The 22,501-nt window shown below is 38.6% G+C and overlaps 5 protein-coding genes across 5 annotated transcripts in view; 3 read left to right on the top strand and 2 right to left on the bottom strand.

The window, feature by feature from the left end:
• The window catches only part of LOC143913567 (uncharacterized), a 781,442-nt gene that overhangs the window by 27,171 nt on the left and 731,770 nt on the right, over nt 1–22,501 (top strand). The gene's annotated exons all lie outside the window — the stretch shown is intronic.
• The window catches only part of LOC143913487 (uncharacterized), a 133,667-nt gene that overhangs the window by 77,120 nt on the left and 34,046 nt on the right, over nt 1–22,501 (top strand). The gene's annotated exons all lie outside the window — the stretch shown is intronic.
• LOC143913478 (uncharacterized) overlaps nt 1–22,501 on the bottom strand; it is an 89,304-nt gene that overhangs the window by 51,178 nt on the left and 15,625 nt on the right.
• LOC143913498 (uncharacterized) overlaps nt 1–22,501 on the top strand; it is a 54,872-nt gene that overhangs the window by 17,281 nt on the left and 15,090 nt on the right. The window lies entirely within an intron of this gene.
• Nucleotides 14,298–18,100, bottom strand: LOC143913556 (uncharacterized). Its single transcript, XM_077433424.1, has 3 exons — nt 17,626–18,100; nt 17,319–17,551; nt 14,298–17,186 (listed from the first exon to the last, which is right to left on the bottom strand). The coding sequence occupies exon 3, from the start codon at nt 17,032–17,034 to the stop codon at nt 16,054–16,056; it is 981 nt and encodes a 326-aa protein (XP_077289550.1). The 5' UTR covers nt 17,035–17,186; nt 17,319–17,551; nt 17,626–18,100; the 3' UTR covers nt 14,298–16,053.

The following is a 22,501-nucleotide window of genomic DNA, read 5'->3' as shown; positions in this document are numbered from 1 at the left end:
TGCTATTTGAATCTGTCGGTACATCTGCTTAATATCCGCAGTAATCACGTATTTATGGAGTCGAAAGTTGAGTAGTAAACTTAACAAATCTGATTGGACACTAGGTCCCACCATCAAAATATTATTTAGTGAGATATTGGACGTTGTCTTTGCGGACGCATCAAAAACTACACGATATTTAGTGGTAAGGCTAGACTCCTTAACCACGACGTGATGAGGTAAATAACAATGAACCTCATGTGCCTCCGGAGGTTCACACTCTGACATATGTCCTAAATTTATGTACTCTTCTAAAACTTTATTGTATTCCATTTTTAAATTATTATTGGCTAAAAAACGTCTTTCCAAAGTTTTGTGTCTTTTCTCCGCAATGTGCAATGAACTTCCTAATACTACCGGGGAATTTTTATATGGTAAAGCTACACAAAATCTACCGTTTTTATCTCGTGATGTGTGTGCTTGGAAATGTTCCTCACATCTTTTCTCCTCAAGAGATTGATGTTTTACCATAGGAACCTGGTCTATCATCCAAAAGTTTTGAATGTGACTGTCTAATTGACTTAAGCCTATGTGGCTCTTCCCTGGAGCATTATTTACTTCGGGATATGGACCAACTATTGTCCATCCGAATTCGGTATCCTTTAAGATAGGCATACCTTTTCCTAACTGGATGGTTCCTGCTTTCATAGCATGAACGCAAATCTCGGCGCCGAGCAATAAATCGATTGGCGTCGGTTTATTCCAAAGGGGATCTGATAACTTGATTCCCGCTGGTATTGAAATTAACTGTTGATCCAGTTTCACAGTTGGAATTTCGCCAGTAATTTCTGGTAATACCAAACACAACACTTTGGTTGAGTAATTAGTGGTTGAAGACCTTATGGTCACCTTGGTGATGTGACGAATGCTACTTTCTTGATTAGCGATACCTACAATTTTTTGAGAGATTTTCTCTAATTTGAAGTTATTCTTCTTAGCGAAAGATGTGGTAACATAGTTGACTTGTGAGCCGGAATCTAATAATGTGCGACCCTTAACGACCGTTCCATTGGACGTTATAATGTCTACTTGTACCGTGGGTAAAATTATCTCCCTTTGAGAGAAATGAGTAGAATGAGCATTAATTGACTTCCTTCCCGTATTATTTGAACTAAATGTATCGTCCTGATGCAACAAAGTATGATGGTTTTGTTTGCACCTTAAGCAATTATAGTTAGACTTGCAATTTGTTATCTTATGCGATGAATTTAAACATTTAAAACACATGTTATTAGATTTAACGAATTCATTTCTTTCCAAACTGGATTTTGCTTTGAATTTATCACATTTGCCTATGAAATGATTATTTCGACAGAATGCGCATGCGTTTACCTTACTTGATGGGTTTTTGTTCGCGACATGAGTTCTCATGATTCTTTGACGACTATGAGGGAATTCCTTCACCGTAGTTACAGATGCAGTAGATTGTAATACATTACATCTATTCTGCAAGAATGTCTCTAAACTTTCATATGGTGGCATTTCTCTGCTAACCAGCGATATTTCCCAGTCTCTTACTAGATTAAAAGGTAATTTCCTTAGAACTAAACATGTTACCCATGGATCTAAAATTTCTCTCGCGTAACCCAACGATTCAATGTTTTTAATACACACTGTTACCTGATTCAATAGATTTCTCAATTCGATATGTGATTCTCTTGTGATTAATTTTAAGTCACAAAGTGAATTAATCCTAGTTTTGAGATTAAGTCTTGGTAAATTATATTGCTTGTCTAAAATACTCCAAGCTATTTCGTAATTGTCTGAGCTAATATCTAAACCTGATACAGCTGCCAAAGCGGGACCGATTAAGGATTGATGCAAATATTGCAATTTCGTGACATTCGAATATTCCGTTTTGTTTCCTATTATATTCTTAAAAGCTTGTTGAAACGATTGCCATTCAGATGGATCTCCCTGAAATGTGGGAATGGTTAACGTCGGTAACTTATCTCTAGCAAATTTAATTGTTGCTTGCTCTACCTTTAGTTTACTATCTTGAAAGGATTGGCAATCTAATGCTGCTTTAAGATTTTTAACTGTTATTGTAATCGCATCGTACTCTTCGTCTATTTTGGCCGCTTTCGATATGTCTGTAAGGTTATCTAAATACTCGTAATGGAGTTTTCGGACATAATCGTATGCTTCTTTAATGGTTTGATACTGTCCTTCATCTAATTCGGAGGATTTATCTATTTTTCCTTTTAGTCTTTGTACCGCGCCTGAATACCTTAATTCTATTGACGTCATTATAACTTCTAGTTTATTTTCCTTCGCTAATATTTCTATCGATTGAGTCTGACTTCGAGTCTGATGTATTCTAGAGCTTGACCTGTCTCTAATAGGTTCTACGTCCCTAGTTGGATTTCGACCTTTATGCGACTGGGAAGTCGAAGCTTCTATTTCCTCGTTTTCAGCACTTGACATTTGTTTCAGAAAGTTGCACTATTTCGTCTCATAAATACAGTTATTCTCTACTATAGCTGTCAATTGAACTATTCGTAGAGATAAGGTAATAATATTCAATGATTAACCGTGAATCTTAATATTCTACTTTAACTATTATCACCAGAATCTATCCAACATATTTTGGAAGAAATAACAACCCTAAATTGGTGGGTGCTTGATTTAAACCACTTTGGGGCTACAAGTCTTGTGATTTATTTTAAATCACCACTGTTTCATCACACATTATGAAACAAAGAGATCTACCGATGTATGAATATACCGGTATGTACTTGATTTAATCCACTTTGGGGCTACAAGTCTTGTGATTTATTTTAAATCACCACTGTTTCATCACACATTATGAAACAAAGAGATCTACCGATGTATGAATATACCGGTACGTACTTGGCTTAAGCCACTTTGGGGCTACAAGTATAATTCCACATTTATTGTGGAGGGGGGGGGGGGGGGGAGGGTGTTTCTACACACATTAAGAAACAAAGATCTACCGATGTATGAATATACCGGTACGTACTTGCTTTAAACCACTTTGGGGCTACAAGTATAATTCCACATTTATTGTGGAGGGGGGGGGGGAGGGTGTTTCTACACACATTAAGAAACAAAGATCTACCGATGTATGAATATACCGGTACGTACTTGGTTTAAGCCACTTTGGGGCTACAAGTGTAATTCCACATTTATCGTGGAGGGGGGGGGGGAGGGTGTTTCTACACACATTAAGAAACAAAGATCTACCGATGTATGAATATACCGGTATGTACTTGCTTTAAACCACTTTGGGGCTACAAGTATAATTCCCCACGTGCTTTGCTAATTTTACACTACATCTGATTTTACACTTTTAATACGAAATTCGATGCGACCGATGAAACATTCCTTCGTAGCGCGATATTATTTTATACAATCGCGTTAATTAATTGTTATACTTTAAAACATATTTTAAAAACTGACCTACCCACATGATTGCCTTTTGAACAGATTGCCTGAGATTGAATACATTCACTTACTTGAATATCCTTTACGATGTTTATGTGATCGTACGAGAACACAACTTCTCCGTACGCCGTCTTTTCGCTGACTCTACCGACCGTAGCGTTCTTCCGCTTGGGTCGACACTACTGCCAACTCGTCAATAATGCCAATCGACAATCAGTTAATAAGACTGTTTGCCATACGTCATTATAAAAGTCGGAACAAATATCGAAGTGCATTGATCGAATCTAGTCTTGAAGACCAACGAGTAGGGTTCAATCTTTTTAAAGTAACTGATGGTGAATTTTCCTTAAAAACTTCCCACCTGTTAATGCTGACAGCGAAAAATTTATAAATTTGTTCAACCACATCAAAAAAATAAGAAGCTTTTGGCACATCAGATACGGTATCTTTAATGACGAGATTTAAATTATGAGCTGCACAGTGAATGTAATGAGCGTTTGGTTCGAGTTCAGTTATCTTCTTTTGTAGACCGTTGTATGCACCACTCATTACTCTGGCACCATCGTAACCCTGTCCTCTACATTTCGCAATATCTAGTCCTTTACTTGTCAATAAATCCAAAATAATTTTTTTTAAACCCTCTGCACTTCTGTTTTTAACATTAAAGAACCCCACGAATGATTCTTTAATTTCAACATCAATTGGACGTTGAATTTCATCTTTTTGAACAACAATGTATCGAAAAACAACACTCACTTGCTCAATTTTACTTAAATCTTGAGTACCGTCAATTATGATTGAATAGAAAGGCGAAGTGTTTATCTCTTTAAATATTTCATTTTCTATTTGTGTCGAAATTAATTGGATGATTTCATTTTGAATTTTCGCGCTCAAATAAGTCACAGAACCTGCCTTATGTTTGGCTATCAATGATTCCAAAAGAGGATCATAAGTTGCCAGAAGTTTAATAAGAGAAAGAAAATTTCCAGGATTTTTAGAAGACACGATATTTTCTTGATGGCCTCGAAATGCCAAATTACATTTGGCCAATGTTAATATTACATTAATAATACGATGAATCACTTGACGCCAGTAGTTTACACGACTTTTCGATTCTGACGAGATATATTCATCAATTGTCTCAGAATTTTTCCACAAATCGTACGTACAACAGGATTTAGTGTGTACTTGAGATTTTTCGTGAATTAAAATTTTTTTTGAAAGTCCTCTCCAGTCTTGTATACCTTCAACCCAAGAGGAATTATAATATTTATTTTTTTTGTCAGCAAAAAGCCAACATGGTTCACAGTACGCTCTATTCAGTTTTACCGAGTAACCTAGCCACGTCCTTTGTATTTCAATCCCAGACTGGTTGGTCCACTTAAAATATTTTTTAGAAAAGCATCTTTTTCCAACGAGATCTCGAGGAAAAGATACAAGATCAGGTTGGCAAGTACCGTGATTCAATATAAATTTCCTCAGATTAGTGTCATTTTCTGTCAGCTCATTTGTGTAATGTCCTCGGTCAGTCGGATATTTTTCTTGAAGAAGGAACCTTATAAATGAATCGACCACTTCACCAGAAATGTTTGAGGAAGAAGAGCTAGGCTCAGTCGATTGAATTTCTGCAACAGTTAAGTTCGCCGTATTATCCGTAACTGCTGGTTCGATTACATCGGTATTGCTCAAAGGAGAGCTAGGTTGTTTTTCTGATAAAAATGCTGGAGGACTTAATTCCACTATGTCACTAGAGGCTTTGAAAAATTTGTGGATTTTAGTCAATTTCGATGAACTCGCAATTTGAGTATGTTTTCGCTTTCGAGATTCTGCTCCACTGAATTTTTTCTTAAAACTACTCATATTAAAAAAATATATGTATCGCGAAAGATTTCTCAACTACAGGGATAACACAATGGTACACTTCACGTCACTTTACCCTGAGCAATGAGTTAGATTTTATATACAATGATCAAACACGATTCGGGAGCTAGTTTTAATTATAATCAATCGCGATCCGATTCCAGAGCGTGTTCAAAATCAACTGAAGAAAAGTCTGAACGAACACAATGATTTTATGAGTAAAGTTGTAAAATTGACATATTTTGGTCGCGTTCTATGATTTATTAATGGAAAGACGTTAGACTTATGTTGAAAAAAAGGTCGACCCATTATAAAACCGACATGCTTTTGACTTTTATGACGTCTGCAATGAAATAATTTTGGTCGGAGATTTCAATGCTATTCTCGAAAATAAATACAAAGTTGTAAAATTTTATTGGTTTTCACGCCTCATTTAATTTTGTGTTATTGTTTTAACACAAAAAAATATATATAAACCTATATATGTATGTACAAAAGTAGGAGAGAATTCTCAGATACATGTACATAACATAAAACGAGATGCGAATAGTTTGAAAAATAAAGTAGTGTTTCAAAAATTGTCACAAAAATTTACAGAAAAAGTTAAAAAATCAGAGAAAAAGACGCGCCGCCTAGCGGCGCCCCCCAAGTTTCGGCGCCCCCCCCGCATTGCGGGGTCTGCGGGCGCGGTAGTTACGCCACTGGGTCTTAAACATATGGAAGGTAGTGTACATATTAATATTCATTGTCTAAATCTCCATGAATGCTTATTCCATAAACGCATGTAAATTCATTATTTCCCCAATTGGACAGCACTTCAAAACGCACCATATTAAAAGACAATAAAACCTTCTGAACAGCGGCTGCGTATGTGGTCGTCGTCGTCTCTCGTCGACCAGCTCTTTCTTGAACGGTGAGGGGTGGGGGAATTAGAAACGTCACAGGTTTAGTTTCACCTCGTTTATTGATGACAGTTGAATGATGCCGAGCCGGGGAGTATGCTCGGCGCCTCTGCCCCCTTATGGCTGAGGCTGTGGATGAGCTCGCCGTGTTCAGTACCGGTCGAACACGAAGCCAGCCTCCTAGGCTGGCTGTTACGAGCTGGCCGTAGTCGGTAAGGGTCGACTACGGGAGAAGCCAAACTCCTCGGAGGGCTTCTATAATGCCAGTGATGAGAGCTCGCCATTACAGGAAGAACCTAATGCACCACAATGGCCTACATAATAAAATAAGAGAGGGAGAAAACAAAAAATAAAATAAAAAACTAATAGATACAACAAAAGCAAAAAATTAGTAGATACAACAAAAAGCAAAACCAAAAAAATTATATGAAGTTTGTCAAATAAGTCACAGAACCTGCTTTATGATTGGCTATCAATGATTCCAAAAATGGATCTAAGTTGCCAGAAGGTTAATGAAAGATAGAAAATTTCCAGGATTGTTACAATATACCTACCAAAATATCTTAATATCCTCGAAATGCCAAATCACATTTAGCCAATGTTAATATGACATTAATAACATGATGAATGATTTGACGCCATTAATTTACCCGCCTTTGCAATTCTGACGAGATATATTCTTCAACTGTCTGAATTTTTCCACAAATCGTATGTAAAACAGGATTTAGTGTTTACTTGAGATTTTTTTTGAAAATCCTCTACCTTGCATCCAAGAAGAATTATAATATTGGTTTTTTTTGTCAGTAAAAAGCTAACATGGTTCAAAATACGCTCTATTCAGTTTTTCTGAATAACCTAGCCACGTTCTTTGTATCTCAATCCCAGGCAGATTGGTCTACTTATGTATCATATTTTTTGGAAAAGTATCTTTTCTCCAACGAGGTTTCAAGGAAAAAGTACAAGATCAGGTTGGCAAGTATCGTGATTCAATATGAATTTCCTCAGATTGGTGATATTTTCTGTCAGCTCATTTGTAATGAAAATAGATTTCATTACATATGAGCTGGAAAATAGGCAGGTGCTTGGAGATTATTAACGTTGAATGGTTTTTGGTAATTATTAAATTGTGGTCTTTGTTGTTGCTATGTATTAAATGATGGTTGCGGTTTTTAGGTTGCAATCTCTCTGCTGGTTCGGCTTTGTTTCCGGTACTTATTCGTGTATCCGAATCTTGATTCTGGCCAGCGGGTAAACCTGTGTTCGATGTGGTCGAATTGATTTTCTGGTGGCTCAAACTCTCCTTGGGCACGTCTTCTGAACTCTTTCCTCATATCTTCTAGAAATATCGTTATCAAATTGTCTACCATCTGAGATTGTCTACTTACCGACTCAATGTGTCTCAGATCTTTGTGCGCCGCCTCGGCTCCCTGTGGGCTGCTTTCGTATCAGCGGTCTGCTTTTCTAGCCAATTTGTATAAACTTAATCCTTCAGGTAACCTGCTTTCCTGTCGCCTATCTCCTCGCGGTCGAGGAGTCTGCTTTGTCAGCCGACTTCCAATCTCTCAATCACTTCCTTTTTTAGGAAAGAATAACAGTCACGTTGGGGTCAACAATGGACCTGGGGGAACCAGGTAGTTCCTCCAACACGGGCCTGGACCAAGTGCTCCGACAGTTCTGGAATTGTCACCCTCTTCTACGGGTCGCCACAAATTGATTCTCTTGTTCCGATGATGTCTCTTCGTTTGGTATGTCTTCTAATAAGGACAATGACAGTGGTTTTTTGACTAAATATCTAATGATATTTATAAGCAACATTTTTTTGGTTAATAAATATCCGTTTGTTTTCGGAACACTCGATATTTTGAGTAGTTAACATACGAAATAAAATAAGCGATATACAGCTACCACCCAGCTACTAGTTATGTATTGCTCAAGGGTGGCAGCCAGAATAGCCATATAGGCTCCCTTTATTTTATGAGGACCAGCTTCTATTCTGTCGGTTCCATTCTGGTGTGCACCACAAACCTGGTGCACGCTGCTGCGCTCTCGACCATATTGTTCATTGTAATTGATGAATTTTTTTTTTAATACTTTGAGATCCTTTTGTATTAATTACAGCCTTTAGTCTATTAGGTATACTTTCAACTAATTTTGATTTTTTTTTTGGTCCATTATTGACCACAAATTTTTCATCGGATTAATATCTGGTGATTGGGGAGGCCGCTCAAGCAATGCAATTCCAACTTTTTCGAAAAGATTGGTTTTTTCGATTTATGATTTCGGTCGTTCCAGGTTTGACAGTTGTGATATTTGTTTTATCTGGTGCGGAAAACAATTATTGTCATCTGGTGCTCCTGAGATTTCTCGTGATTACTTATTTTTGGGTTATGTCTGATACCCAGTCACTAAACTCAATGTTGTGTTAATAAGTTTTGTATTTTTGCTGCCGACTCTAAGCGAAGAGTTGGCAGCAAAAGCAATTTAATTTCTCGCCGATGGTTGAGTAAATCCATCCATGATTGTAAAATTTTCTCACCATTTGGCATCGTAATGTAGAACCACTCTTTTGATAACTGGCGCATTACTCCTTTTACATCTTGCCTTATCACAACACCGAAAGGCTCTTCTGTATGTACTTATTTATTTTTTTACATCACTTTGTGTCAGTACAGGATCAGGAATAAATGTATGGCGTTGCAGCAACTGTCCAGGTGTTGCTCTTAACTCAGGAGAGAGTTGTAATTCATTCTCTCTTGAGAAAGTTGTCCAGAATACAGTATCTGTTGCTACTGTCAGTAATTGAGCTTTGCCACTATACTCTTTCAGGAAATCCATAATTGCTGGTTTTGCAGATGGTATACCAGCTAATGCAGAAATAAAATACATTACAGGCCTAGTTTTAGCCATCATATTTCCTGCCTTTATCATCCAATTCAAAAATTTTCATAATCTGCAAATGTTGCATACAACTGGACTGCAGACTCTAGTGATGAATCTGCTTTATACACGAATTGCGTAGCAGAAGTTTTGTCAGTTTCAATAGTGACAAATGTGAAACTGAATCCCGTTAATCGGGACAAAACGTCCTGATACATTATTGTAGTATAGTACTCCAGATATAAGGTAGTTCCATCGGCATAAGTCTTAACAATACAATATCCAGGTTTTAACAGACTTAACTGGTAATCTCGTACAGTAGTTTTGTCATCCTGGGACAAAACTGTATACTCAAACAGATTCACAATAGTTAACGACATTTAAAAAAAAAAAAAAGAATAATCGAAAAATAATAAAGTTCAATTGAGATTTACCTTACCTTATCTCCAAAGAGACTCCAGATGTAGTCTTCTGGATAATGTGGCGTGGTTTTTCAGCAGTCATAATTTCCCGGTGACGTATTACTGCAATGACCTTCAAAGCTTCGTTCTGGCTGGGAGTCGGTGAATGATTGTGTTCAGATGTAATTGCGGTACTGCTCAGACACAATCACGAGGTCCGCTCGCCGCTCTTCTGCTGTCTGTCTCATCACATCCTGCGCCACCTGGCATCCATTCAGATTGATCTGAAGTATGCGGATCATTGTTGGGTTCGTCCTTTACAGGGCCTTCCGGAACTGGCTGCACAGCTTCGACTAACGGTCTGATGACCGCTGTTTATTTTCTCTCCTTCACAAATGCTGCAGTGTGGGTCGTTCTTACAATTCACTGCTTTATGGCCTTCCTGGCCGCATTCTTTGCTTCTGTCCTGTTTGCTGGTGCATTCGACTGCAATGTGTCCAAATCCCCGACACCTGAAGCTTCTTACTATGTGGACCCGAGGCCTCAATCGACAATTGACCCATCCGATTCGAATTTTTCCGGCCTTGATAAGTTCAGTGGCATGGAGTTTGACCATCGCCATCTGAATGCCTCTGAAGGCCGGTTTGATGGTGATCAGTCGCGCATTTCTCGCCGCATGTGGTGAAGCGATCGCTAATGCCTCCATCAACGCTAAGGCCCCATCATATTTCAATGACAACTCCAGGGACGTTATTGAAATACGAGGGGCATGGACTTAGGGCATCCATGACATCTTGGCGCTCTTCGCTTTCGTCCAGGTGCCGCACCTCTATCTTCGTCATCGGCGTCAGTCAGTCAGGTTTCCACTTCTGTTGGCTTTGGGTCTTCCACTCTTCGGTTTCGGTCTGAGTGATTGCGTTGCGTTTAGTGAAATATGATAATTTTTCTTAAAACGATTTTGGAGGCGACAAATATACGCCAACTCCGCTGTGCGATAATCCGCCACTGCTAACATCATACCTCGTGATGTAACCAATAATTTGTCTACTGTTATATACCATTTGCAAATGTCCTATTTCGACAAATTTTTTCATCAATTTCGTCCTTAAATAGATATTTTGAGGACGTTTGATTGATATGTTGAATAGCTGATGTACAATTCAAGATATGTAGATATATTCTTAAAATGTATGAGTTTCCAGAAGACAGAAGTAGGAAAAATCATTTACCATTTACTGGTTTATGCAATTTGACGGTAAATTGTAATCCCTGGTTATTTCCTATTTTGTTTTATAAGTCTAGATTTTCGGTGGTGGCACCAAGATCCCAGTTCTAAAAAAACATTCCGGAAATGGAAGCACTATTGTTTATAAATTTGATATTGGAGCCGTTCCCTTGTCAGTAATCACTACAAGGGACTTAATATACATGCTTCAGAATATGTCCGGGTTTTAATTGCTGAAATTCATAATTTATTAGTTAATCTTGTTTGCATATCTTGGGTATAGGCAAGTAGGCAGTTGCCTAGGAGTAATTGCCATCAAATGATCACAGAATATGTTTTTGACACACAAATTTGGTATGGAATATATGACGTCTCACTGTCTTTGATAAAAATAAAATTTGAAAAAATACATTTTCAGTAGTAATAATATTGGTATGCTCAAAACATGTATGCGCTTGGCTCTTTTTGTATTCAAGAAAACCTAGGGTAGATTTGTTAACGAAAAATATTCAGGAACAAAAATCACATTACCATGTTATTAGTTCAAATATTTCAATTGTATTTTAAATTTATTAAAATATGTAGTAAAATTTAAGTATGTTTTATTTTTAATAGGTTTACATCCTTGTATTTTTTAAATAAAATCTGGAAAATCAATGGAAAAGAGTTTTATTTAATCACACATCGAAATTGCCTCTAGCAATTGAAAATGATGAAAATGGAGAAGTCGTCGGTGATGAAGAAGTAAATATTGTTCATATTTACATATATGCTCACATTGTATTTTCATATTCAACAAGAATTGGATATTTTATTTTATTTTTTACTTCAATCGAACACGTATAATCGCCTTTACCGATCGCTCCAAAGCGACGAGTGTACTAACACAGATACAATAAATACAAGCATTATTTTTATACATTGCGAATTCATACAAACATCATCCACAGTGACATCTATGGAGAAATTTTTGCAGCATTTACTAATCTTAAGATGCTGTATGACTTGATGTTTGCAAGAGAGATAGGTAAGTTAATCCCAATTTACAGGAACCGTTTTAATGAAAATCAGAAAAAATAGCAAACTCTGAAAGGAAACAATCGACCTGGAGTCACAAACCAAGGTCTGGCCAACTGCTGCCAGCGGGAATTGAACATGCCAGTCGTTTCATTCGCCCTACCTTGGTACCCCCATAATATACATAGGCATACTATAGATCAGTGTTCCTCAATCGGTGGTCTGCAGACCCCTTGGGGGGGTCCGCAAGTTGCCTCGCCTTATTGAAAACAGAGAAGAAATCGACTTGTGATTTTTTTTTGAGAATGCTGATTGGGTAGCAAAGCTCACTATCTCGATGCAGTGCCGGCCTTACACCGAATGGTGCCCTCGGGCAATTTTTTCTAAACACCCTTAGAAAAAAATTATGAAAAAGTGGATTACCATCCTCCTTTTTCCCGGCCTTGGGACCTTGCTACAGTTTCAGGCAGTTTCGGCAAAAGCATAGAAACCCAAATGTTTGGATATAATTCCTGCAAATTGTGCTGTTTTATAAAATTTAATACAATCAGTGGATTAATTTTAGCTTAACTTGAAGATTGGCTTTTTCCAGTAGATTGTTTGAATAGAATTTGCCGAGTACAAATGTAGGACCTTTGGCGCTCTAATTTTTAATTTTAAAGCGCTTTTGGCGCATCGAGCAGCGCCCTAAATTATTTGGCACCCTCGGGCACCGCCCGACCCCCCCCCCCCCTAAAACCGGCACTGTCTCGGTAATATATTTTCGATTCTGAATCATCTAAATCTTTCACTACATTCTACAAGGTCCACGAAGCGGTCCCCTTGACGAGCCGGAATGTTAAATTACAGAAAACGCAAAGATCGCAAATCGAAAGATCAAAAAAAAGTGTGCGTGGTAAACGGTACATACTCACTTAATTTGCGCGAGCAGGATACAACAGGAACAAGAGGAACAGGCTTTTCCTCCCGTATTCATGTTCGCGCGCAGAATACGGGAGGAAACGCCTGTTCCTCTTGTTACTGTTGTACCCTGCTCGCGCAAATTTAGTGAGTATGTACCGTTTACCATGCACCCTTTTTTTTGATCTTTCGATTTTCGATCTTTGCCTTCCGATATTTGTGTTTTCTGTAATTTAACATTCTGGCTCGTCACGGAGACCGCCGTTTTTCATGTGTAGGAATGCAATACAGCTTATACGAGCTTTCAGCAAAGCCAAAGCAATCATCTATTCGCTCCAGATAAACAAACCTTGAGTTCAAGGGAACAACCAAAATAGCATAAATCCTATTACCCCATAAAACACAAGGCACGCAGCCTCACAAAGGATACCCTTGAGCCTGGGAGAATCTTCGAGAACGAGGTGACATCACCTCACCCACATCCAGACCACCGATAAAGGCGATTCGACTCGCTCCAAATAAACAATCATCAAGCAACCTTGAGGCACAGCCACACAAAGGATACCCTTGATTTGGTAAGACAGGATTTATAGAGGCATTTACGATATGTTTAGTATCAAGAGGATAAAAATTTCATTTTTGATAAAAAAAAAAAACAGACGGATATCTAATAAAAACAACAAAAAATCTATTTTTCTTACCGGAGCGGAGACTAATGATTTTTTTGGCTTTATTTCGTTTGTGAAATATAAGCGTTTAGCAACTTTTACAGATTTTTGGTTTTTGCAGTCTTCAACTCAAAATCCAGTATTGCTATTATAGTACGGGTGATAGGTATCGACCGTTTCCCCGGCCTATGGAAACTCGGTTGAGTTTCGAAGAGTATACTTAATTGTATGCATAGTTAGTACAGTATAATCGCAGCGAAGAAGGTTAGTTGCTTGTCTTCGATGGAAGGTCTGACTGAACTGCCCGTTGAATCCGTTCTGAGGGTTTATGCATTGCACTCGAAACACGACCGAATGAAAATGTCATTGGCTGCATCTTGGTTTCGCTCATGGTTCTGGTTGAGTTTCCAAGAATTCAGGAGGGTGCACTACATCGGTGTGATGGGCTAAACATCTAGAGGAAGTTCATTGCGGCTGTAGTTCGATGGGGAGAGATGTAATAACAATAGAGCGACCCTTACGAATAAATAATTGTTGTCAATTTTACGCGGTACGTCTCTATAAATACGCTACAACGCACGGAATACAATCGGATCAATTTACTTATAAAAATGTATCCCATGTTGTTTATTGTGTGTTTTTGAATGTATTGTGCAATTTTTACCAATGCACTCGCCCATCTTGCGAGTAATATAAACAAACAGAGAAGTTTTTATCGGACATACGTCGAGCACCGAGCGTCAGATACGACTGATGCTAAAATTATTTAGATCTGTCCGTGGACAGAATGTCACTTGACAACAATATAACACCTAAAGCCACTTCTATTAATATTACATTTCTCTGTCTGGATGTGTAACTGATACATTGCAGATACAATGCATCTCTACCATTGCTGTACTGCATTCCTACACCATCCTTCACATTTTAGTCAAAATTATCGTGGGATTCATCGTAAAGATATTTGATAGGAAACCAGTGAAACGCAGCTTTTGCAAGAACAAGTAGTTAATTATTTATACAATACATTATAAGTATGTCTTATCACCAGCGTCTCCCTACCCGCGTAGAACTCACAAGCCAAGCGTGTATTATGGCCGGGCCGCACCGTGCGACTTGGTTGAGGGCGGCCAGACCAATACATGCAGGTAGATGGGACATTCTACACCCGTCAACTTGTTTGTCGCATACATTTCCATACATTTTTTTTGTGTCGCGCAACTAGTCGGCCGACAAAGTTGCACGGTGCGGCCCGGTACTTACGCACGCATGCCAACCCTTCATCACATAACAGCCAGCAGCATAGCTCGGTCGTAAAGCTTCTGCTTAGGGTTCGATCCCAGGGCCGGGCCTCGAGTCAAAATGAATTTTTCATAGTATGCTGTTGGTCAGATCTGTATTTGTGACTCCAGGTTGATCGTTTGATCCTATCAGAGTTTGTCAATGTTCTCTGATATCATTGTCGAAATGGTTCCCGGAAAAAATTGGCTAAAATCGTTCCTATACAATATGTCACCTATAATTTGTGATTGATTAATGTGCAATAAATAAGTTTGTGTATAATTTGATAGATGTCTCATTGATTTGCGAGTTTTTCAGTGTCTCGTAATTCAGTAACTTATATAAAAATGCTGCATTGTAATTGTAATTTGTAATTGGCCAGAAAGGCGCATCGGGGTTTACCTGTAAGGCCTTCCTGGTATATATGTAAAAAAATAATAACCATTATAATTACCAGTCATAAGTTATGACTGGTAATTATAATGGTATGTAATGTAAGGTTGACATTAGTGTTATTAATTTTTATATGAGAGTTGATCGTATTGTGCGTCGATTTGCTGAATATCATGTATTTGGTTTTTTTTTTATATATTCAGTGTCAATCCCGCTCTAGAGCTATGCACAACAACTGCGTCCAGTGTTGTCTGCAAGTCCTTGAAGTTAGTGGAAGTTAATGGAATGTACATTAAACAGTAGCGGTGACACCCACACTGTTTAAATTATACAATATTTATTTATAATGTAGGATTGTTATGAGTCATAGACAGTTTCAGATATCTTGGGTGGTATCTGGGTGAAACGTGTGAAAGTAAACAGGAAATTCGCGTTAGGCCTTGTTCATAGTCTCGACAAAGTCTCAGAAGTGTCGCTGTTCATACTAATGTCTAATAGTGTTCATGGTAAGCGTGACAAACTGTCGCGCTTATGAACAGTATGAACATTAGTATGAACAGCGACACTTCTTCGACTTTGTCACAGCGACATTGTCGAGACTATGAACAAGGCATTAGAGTGGTGCAAGCAAGAGCTGCATTCTTAAAATTGAAAAATGTCCTAACCACACGTGATCTCAGTATAGCACTCCGTCTTAGACTTGTACGATGCTACGTTGTCAGCATCCTTCTGTATGGGACAGAAGCATGGACCCTGACAGATGCCACGTGCAAAAAACGACAGGCCTTTGAGATGTGGATATACAGAAGGATGCTGAGAATCTCATGGATGGCGCGTCGTACCAATGCCGAGGTGCTAGCCCTGATGGGAAAGCATGTCGAAGTGTGAAAAGGCGTAAATTGGAGTACTTTGGACAAGTGGTGCGGAACGAGAAATACGAAATACTGCGCCTAATAATCCAGGGGAAAATCGTAGGCCAACGCAGTCGGAAAACATTTTGGCTAAAGAATCTTCGGCAGTGGTACGGCCTCAGCACCCGAGCACTATTCCGAGCAGCCGTTGACAAAGTACGAATGGGACATCTAGTTGCCGACGTTCTGGGAGGACATGGCACGTGAAGGAGAAGAAGTGTGGGCGTTCATGTGAGCAGTGAGATTGTGTTTCCTAGTAAAAGATCTCGAACAAACGCCACATTTGTGTGGCTTCACCCCACTATGCGTACTAATATGTTTGCCAAGTTCAAATCTCATCTTGAACGATTTTAAACAAATATCACATTTGAACGGTTTCAATACAGAGTGGAATTTCACATGTTTTGTAAGGTTGGATTTCAACGAAAATGATTTTAAGCAAATGTCACATTTGTGCGGTTTGTCTCCGGTGTGACATTTGAAATGCTCCACAAGTACGGACTTATGAGCAAATGTTTTTAAACAAATATCACATTCGAACGGTTTTTCTCCAGAGTGGATTTTCATATGTCGCACGAGATTATTTTTTCTGGAAAATGAATTCAAACAAACGTTACATTTGTGTGCCTTTGTCCCGGTATGAATGCTCATATGTGCACCGAGGTCGAATTTTCTAAGGAATGATTTTGAACAAATCTCGCAGTGTATATACCCCTGGCTATGAACTATCATGTGTGTAACGAGATTATATTTCGTAGTAAATGTTTTTGAGCAAATATCACATGTGTGCGGATATTCCCGAGTATGAACAATCATGTGGATACCGAGACTTTGTTTCCTCGTAAATGATTTTAAACAAATATCACATTTAAACTGTTTTTCTCCGAAATGACGTCTCGCATGTTTTATAAGGCTAAATTTCTCAGTAAATGATATTATGCAAACGTCACATTTGTATGGATATTCCCCAGTATGCACATACATGTGTGTACTGAGACTAAGTTTCCTAGTAAATGATTTTGAACAAATGTTACATTTGTGCGGCTTTAGCCCAGTATGAGTACTCATATGTCTACTGAGTTCAGATTTTGATTTGAATGATTTTAAACACATATCACATTTGTGTAGCTTTACCCCGGTATGAACACTCATGTGTGCGCTGAGAGATTGTTTCCGTTTGAATGCTTTTGCACAAATGGTAATTTAAAAAAAAATTTTCGTAGTGGTAATTCTTCCGCAGGAATGCTAATGGTGTCTATCATTTCTGCTATGTTATCATCTGAAGTAATTTTTCCTCCACGTATCTATAAAATAAGCCAAACGTTATACAATTTTAAAGTGTAATTAAATGTCATCTTGCATGTGAATTTATACTATCGATTAAATGAATATTTTGTTAGAAATCGTTCTAACGCACTAGAATTTCATTAACCTACTCATCATCGTCTGGTGAACTTGAAATATTTGGTGGAAAATTAGCACCCGACTCAGCTTCCCATATTAAATCTTCCAACATAACTTCCTCCGACTTAACATTCAAAGACTCGTCCGATCTCATTCTCGACGCTTTGTCACTCCAAAGACAAGCGTTTCGAAAGCTGTCAAGCAATTCCAGATTGTTGACACACGAAAGGCATATCATATCTGGCAAAAGGTCATCTTTCCTAATCTGTAAATGACAATGATAATAATGATTGCGAGGGTTGACGAGTTGGTAATAGCAATGGGTCGAGTATAACTTACTCGCAGATGACAGCAATCCAAATGCGTTGCACCAAATGCGTTGGATGAGGATCATCATGAAGGAACCCGCTGGAGCAAAGCAGAGGCAAAGTCTGCATTCCATCGCTGCTTCGGCAGGAAAAGCACAAATAGTAGATAGTGGACAATGGATGCTCAAATGTGGCGTTTGGATTTGAGGATCTCGTGGGTAATTTATCGTTTTAGCGCCCTTTAAGATTTGACTGATTAAAGTTAGCAGCACTGTATATTTACATTACAACACCCATTTGTAATTTGACGTTTGACCAGCTGCTAATCACATCTTGTAAAATGTATAAAGAATATAAATGGCATATAGAAAAAAAATTGGATAACAGGCCGAGTCGATGAGAGAAGTAGACGTAGAAGCGAGGGTCCGTAAGCGTGGATTTGATGAGTTGCGACTCGAGGGTCTTTAAACGTCAAACGTCAAACGTCAAATTATGATTGCGTGTGTGAGTACGTGCTGCCAACCCAAATCGGTCAAATAATTAAACTATAAATAACCAGGGAAAAGTTCACACAGACCGTAATCAATGTTTGCCCGTGGTAGTTGCCTTCGGCTGCACATGGATCCAGAAAATCTTCAAGGAAAGAGGGGGGGGGGGAGGGGGCATTCAAATTGAAAACATAATAAAATGCTTGTAATAAATAAAAATAATATCCTGTTAAAATCACTAGACTATAAACTGCAATTGTAAAGGTCTGTTCACACATAACAGCACTACACGTTTTCAGCACTGCACGACTCCGTTTCAAATATGTCATTTTATTTAATTTCTATTCATATCTACCTACACGCCACGGTCACGCCACGTTTACAGCACTTTGGCCGAGTGCAAGGCAAAATCGGCTTACTTATACATATAGGATCCGGATGTGAAGGATTCCAAGTGAAACGTGCAGATTCAGTCAGAACTATTTATTATAACATATCGTCCGGCCTGTTCTTCAACAAGTGACCATAACAACACGCATCTGGTCTCTCCCATGCATACCACACACACTTTATCCCTAGCAGTTTGGCCAACCACGCATACGGTTCGGCTCGTTTAAAAATCATTCCTATATACATTACAGGCCATGACGATACGGCGCAATATTGCTTACGTCGTATTGTCGAGTTCTTACAATATGAATCCAAACACGTGCATTCGTAGCTACGCGTCAGAATACAAGTCAGCAAAAATGTTTCGGCGTTTATCGAACGAAAAGTTATGTATAGTCACGTTGTTGTTGGATGAAGAAGCTCAAGAAGACAATAAAAAAACACTGAGGCGTTTTGATGAGCATTTTATTTAATTTATTTGAATCGAAAAAAATATAATATTCAAGCAATTGAATTGTTCCCAACCAAAAATACTTACATACAAACTTACAAAGTCACCCAACCGTTGAACTTCCTCTGGTAATTGGATTATTCGTCACATTGCGGTGGCCACAAAGACAATTTTTGTCATGAAAATCGCGAATACACAATATTTGGCATTCAAGTACTCGTTAGTATGATAGTTATCGTTAGTATGATGGACTTTTCGGCTGCTAGATGTTCCGTTATAGAGATTTTAGTGACTTGGTGACGAGTCCTTTGTGACCAGTAATCACCGAACCCTTCCTCTAGCGCCAAAACCATGTCGAAAGATTGAACAACTGTCTATCGATAACACTGTTCGACACGAGAAATGGTTCAGAGACGAGATATAACTTTTCTTATAGATCTATGCCCAGTGAGTACGAATCTGGTAATAAAAAGGGTTGATTGGCTCGAGATTCGGAGATATATGTGTTTTTTAAATCGCGCGATTTTTCTATATCTTGGTGTTGTTCGGTCGATTTCTCAAAATCTGTTAATTTCTTGTTCAAAATGAATATTGGAATCTATAGTCGGGTATTTTATCTTTCATTTGTAGTACTTTTCAGCTTTCAAATCTCTCTAACTAGTCGTCCAGTTCAAATCAAAAGTCAAAATTACGTATTTTCACTTTCTGGATTTTTGGGATTTTTTCCCACTGTTAATGCTACACTGTTAACAACACCAAGATATAGAAAAATCGCGCGATTTAAAAAACACATATATCTCCGAATCTCGAGCCAATCAACACTTTTTATTACCAGATTCGTGTTCACTGGGCATAGATCTATAAGAAAAGTTATATCTCGTCTCTGAACCAAAAAAAAGTCGTCATTTGTCGAACAGTGTAATTGGTCCAAAACAGCAAAGCGGTAGACTCATGGCACGTAATTCGCGTGTATATCTCCACGATGGCCATAAAGACGGATACTATACGTTGACGGATGTTGCTGTAAGATATGAACAGGAAATGTCGGGTACTGCTGTAAGCCTGGCGTGGCGTAAACGTGACGGTTAAAATGAACATACCCATACAAAATGTACCAAAGAATACTTTTCGTACGGCTGGATACCTGCTGAAGTCGGTTCGTGCCGACTAGGTATGAACAGACCTTAAATTGTAAGGACTTATTTTAATCAAAAAATTCAAAATCGTCTTACTTTACATTGTAGAGCGCGAAGATACGGCGCAATATTGATATACGAGAATTTGTCGGTATCAAGAGCAATAAATGCGTCATGAAGCACTTGCAGCGTGCATACTGCATGCGCAATAGGTGTACGGCCACACTGAGGCACTCGAATCCCATTTACTTACCTCACCATCATATGGCCAATTAGAAATATTTGGTGGTATATCAGCGCCCGACTCATCTTCCCATATTAAATCATCCAATAAAACTTCCTCCGGCTTGACATTACAAAACCCGTCTGATCTCAACCTCGACGTTTCATCACTTCGAAGACAACCATTTCGGAAGCTGTTAAGCAACTCCAAATTGTTGACACACGAATGGCATATCATCTCTGGCAAATGGTCATCTGTCCTAATCTGTAAATGACAAAGATAATAATGATTGCGAGGGTTAACGAGTTGGTAATAGTAATGGTTTAAGTGTAACTTGCCCGCAGATGACAGCAGGTCCAAATGCGTTGCACCAAACTCGGCGGATGAAGATCGTCATGGATGGAGACGAGAGCCTCTGCTGGTGCAGAGAACAGACAAAGTCGGCACTCCATCACAACCCAAATTTGTCGCTGGAGTTGTTTACTATTCCTAGGACTACTGCGGACCAAAGGCGTGACCTGAATGGCTGCATGACATCAACTGAAAATTTCTCTGTTCGTGGCCATCTCACTCCACTAATCTCGAGTACTGAAATATTCCATCATTTTTTTTTCATCTTTAGGGTAGTGTGTGGATGAGGATCGTCATGGATAGGGACGAAAAACTCTGATGGAGAAGAGCAGAGGCAAAGTCTGCACTCTATTGCTCCTTTTGCAGGAAAAGCACAAACTCCTGGAGAGAGGATAGTGGACAATGGATGCTTAAATGTGGACATTTGGAGTTGAGGATCTCGTGGGTAATTTGTCGTTTTAGCGCCTTTTAAGATTTGACTAATTTAAGTTGGCAGAATTGCATATCTGTATTATTCACGCTCCAACACTCATTTGTAATTTGACGTTTGACAGCGTCTAATCACAAATTGTAAAATTAATAAAGAATATTAATAGCATTATAGAAAAAAAATGTTTGGTTAGCTGACTGAGTCGATGAATGAAGTAGACATAGAAGCGAGGATCCATAAGCATGGTCTTAGATGAGATGCGAGCATAGATATATAATACATAGATGGGCCCTGACGCGTGATTTTGGTCGGAGATCTTGTCGTCACTAACTGATGGGTGCGGGGGGTTTAACTAGCGGGGAAGTTGGGAAAAAAAAGGTTTTTTTCCCTACGACGCAGCGGTCGTCGTTTTTTTTACCACTTCTCCGCTAGTTAAACCCCCCGCACCCCTCAGTTAGTGACTACAAGATCTCCGCAATCGACCTTTCCTACTTAGAAGCTAACTACCGACTGAGAGTTGAACTTTGTTTGTGCATGGTCCAAAAGGGTGACCGGTTTAGAGCGTGAAGGCGTATCTATGGTATTATACATCTATGGATGCGAGTCGAACGTGTATCAAGGTCAAACATCAAATTATGAATGTGTGTGTAAGTAAGTGCTGCCAGCTTAAATCGGTGAAATCATAGAGGACGCTAAAAAGATAAATTACCCTTTGCAATTTTAATCTTTGCCACGAAAATCGCGAATACGGATTATCTGACACTCGAGTTGTCGTTAGTATGATATTTCGGTAAACGGATTATTGCGATCGCGCGCACGACAATCGCTGCCATAAAAATGAGTTCTCCTTAGTACACTATTTCACGTGTGTAGCTTTCGATTGATGGAGTTTTTGGGTGCCAGATGTTCCGTGATTGAGATTTTAGTGATTTGCGCGAGATCGCTTTTTGCGAAATAATCACCGAACCATAATTAGCACCGAAATCGTCTCAGGAGTACTACATTACGCTGGTTTAAATACTTAATTTCGACACGGCAAACGGATTATTCCGCAAAAAGGGATCTGGCACTCGAGTTCTCGTTAGTTAGGGTTGCCAGGCGTCCCTATTAATCGGGATTGTCACTGGTTTCAAACATCGTGTCCCTGACCCCAGTGTCTCGAACGGACCTTTCGGGACACCCAAAAGTCCCAGTTTTAGAATTTTTCTATTATGCATAAATAATTTCAAAGGGACAAATTGATGGATTTAATAAAGAAGTAGAAAAGTTTTATGTAACATTGACAGGATATTTGAAACAATGGACAGTACCATTAAATAATATTATATTTTTCTGGATGAGCTTGGAAAAAATACCAGAACGGTCAGAAATCGAAAAAACAGTTTAATATTATATACGAAAATATTATAACAAATGACACTTATTTGTAAAATTAATT

This window comes from Arctopsyche grandis, chromosome 6, assembly GCF_051622035.1.
Source record: "Arctopsyche grandis isolate Sample6627 chromosome 6, ASM5162203v2, whole genome shotgun sequence".
NCBI classification, from domain to species: domain Eukaryota; kingdom Metazoa; phylum Arthropoda; class Insecta; order Trichoptera; family Hydropsychidae; genus Arctopsyche; species Arctopsyche grandis.
Note: the sequence above shows the minus strand (reverse complement) of the source record. Positions and strands in the feature narration are given on the sequence as shown.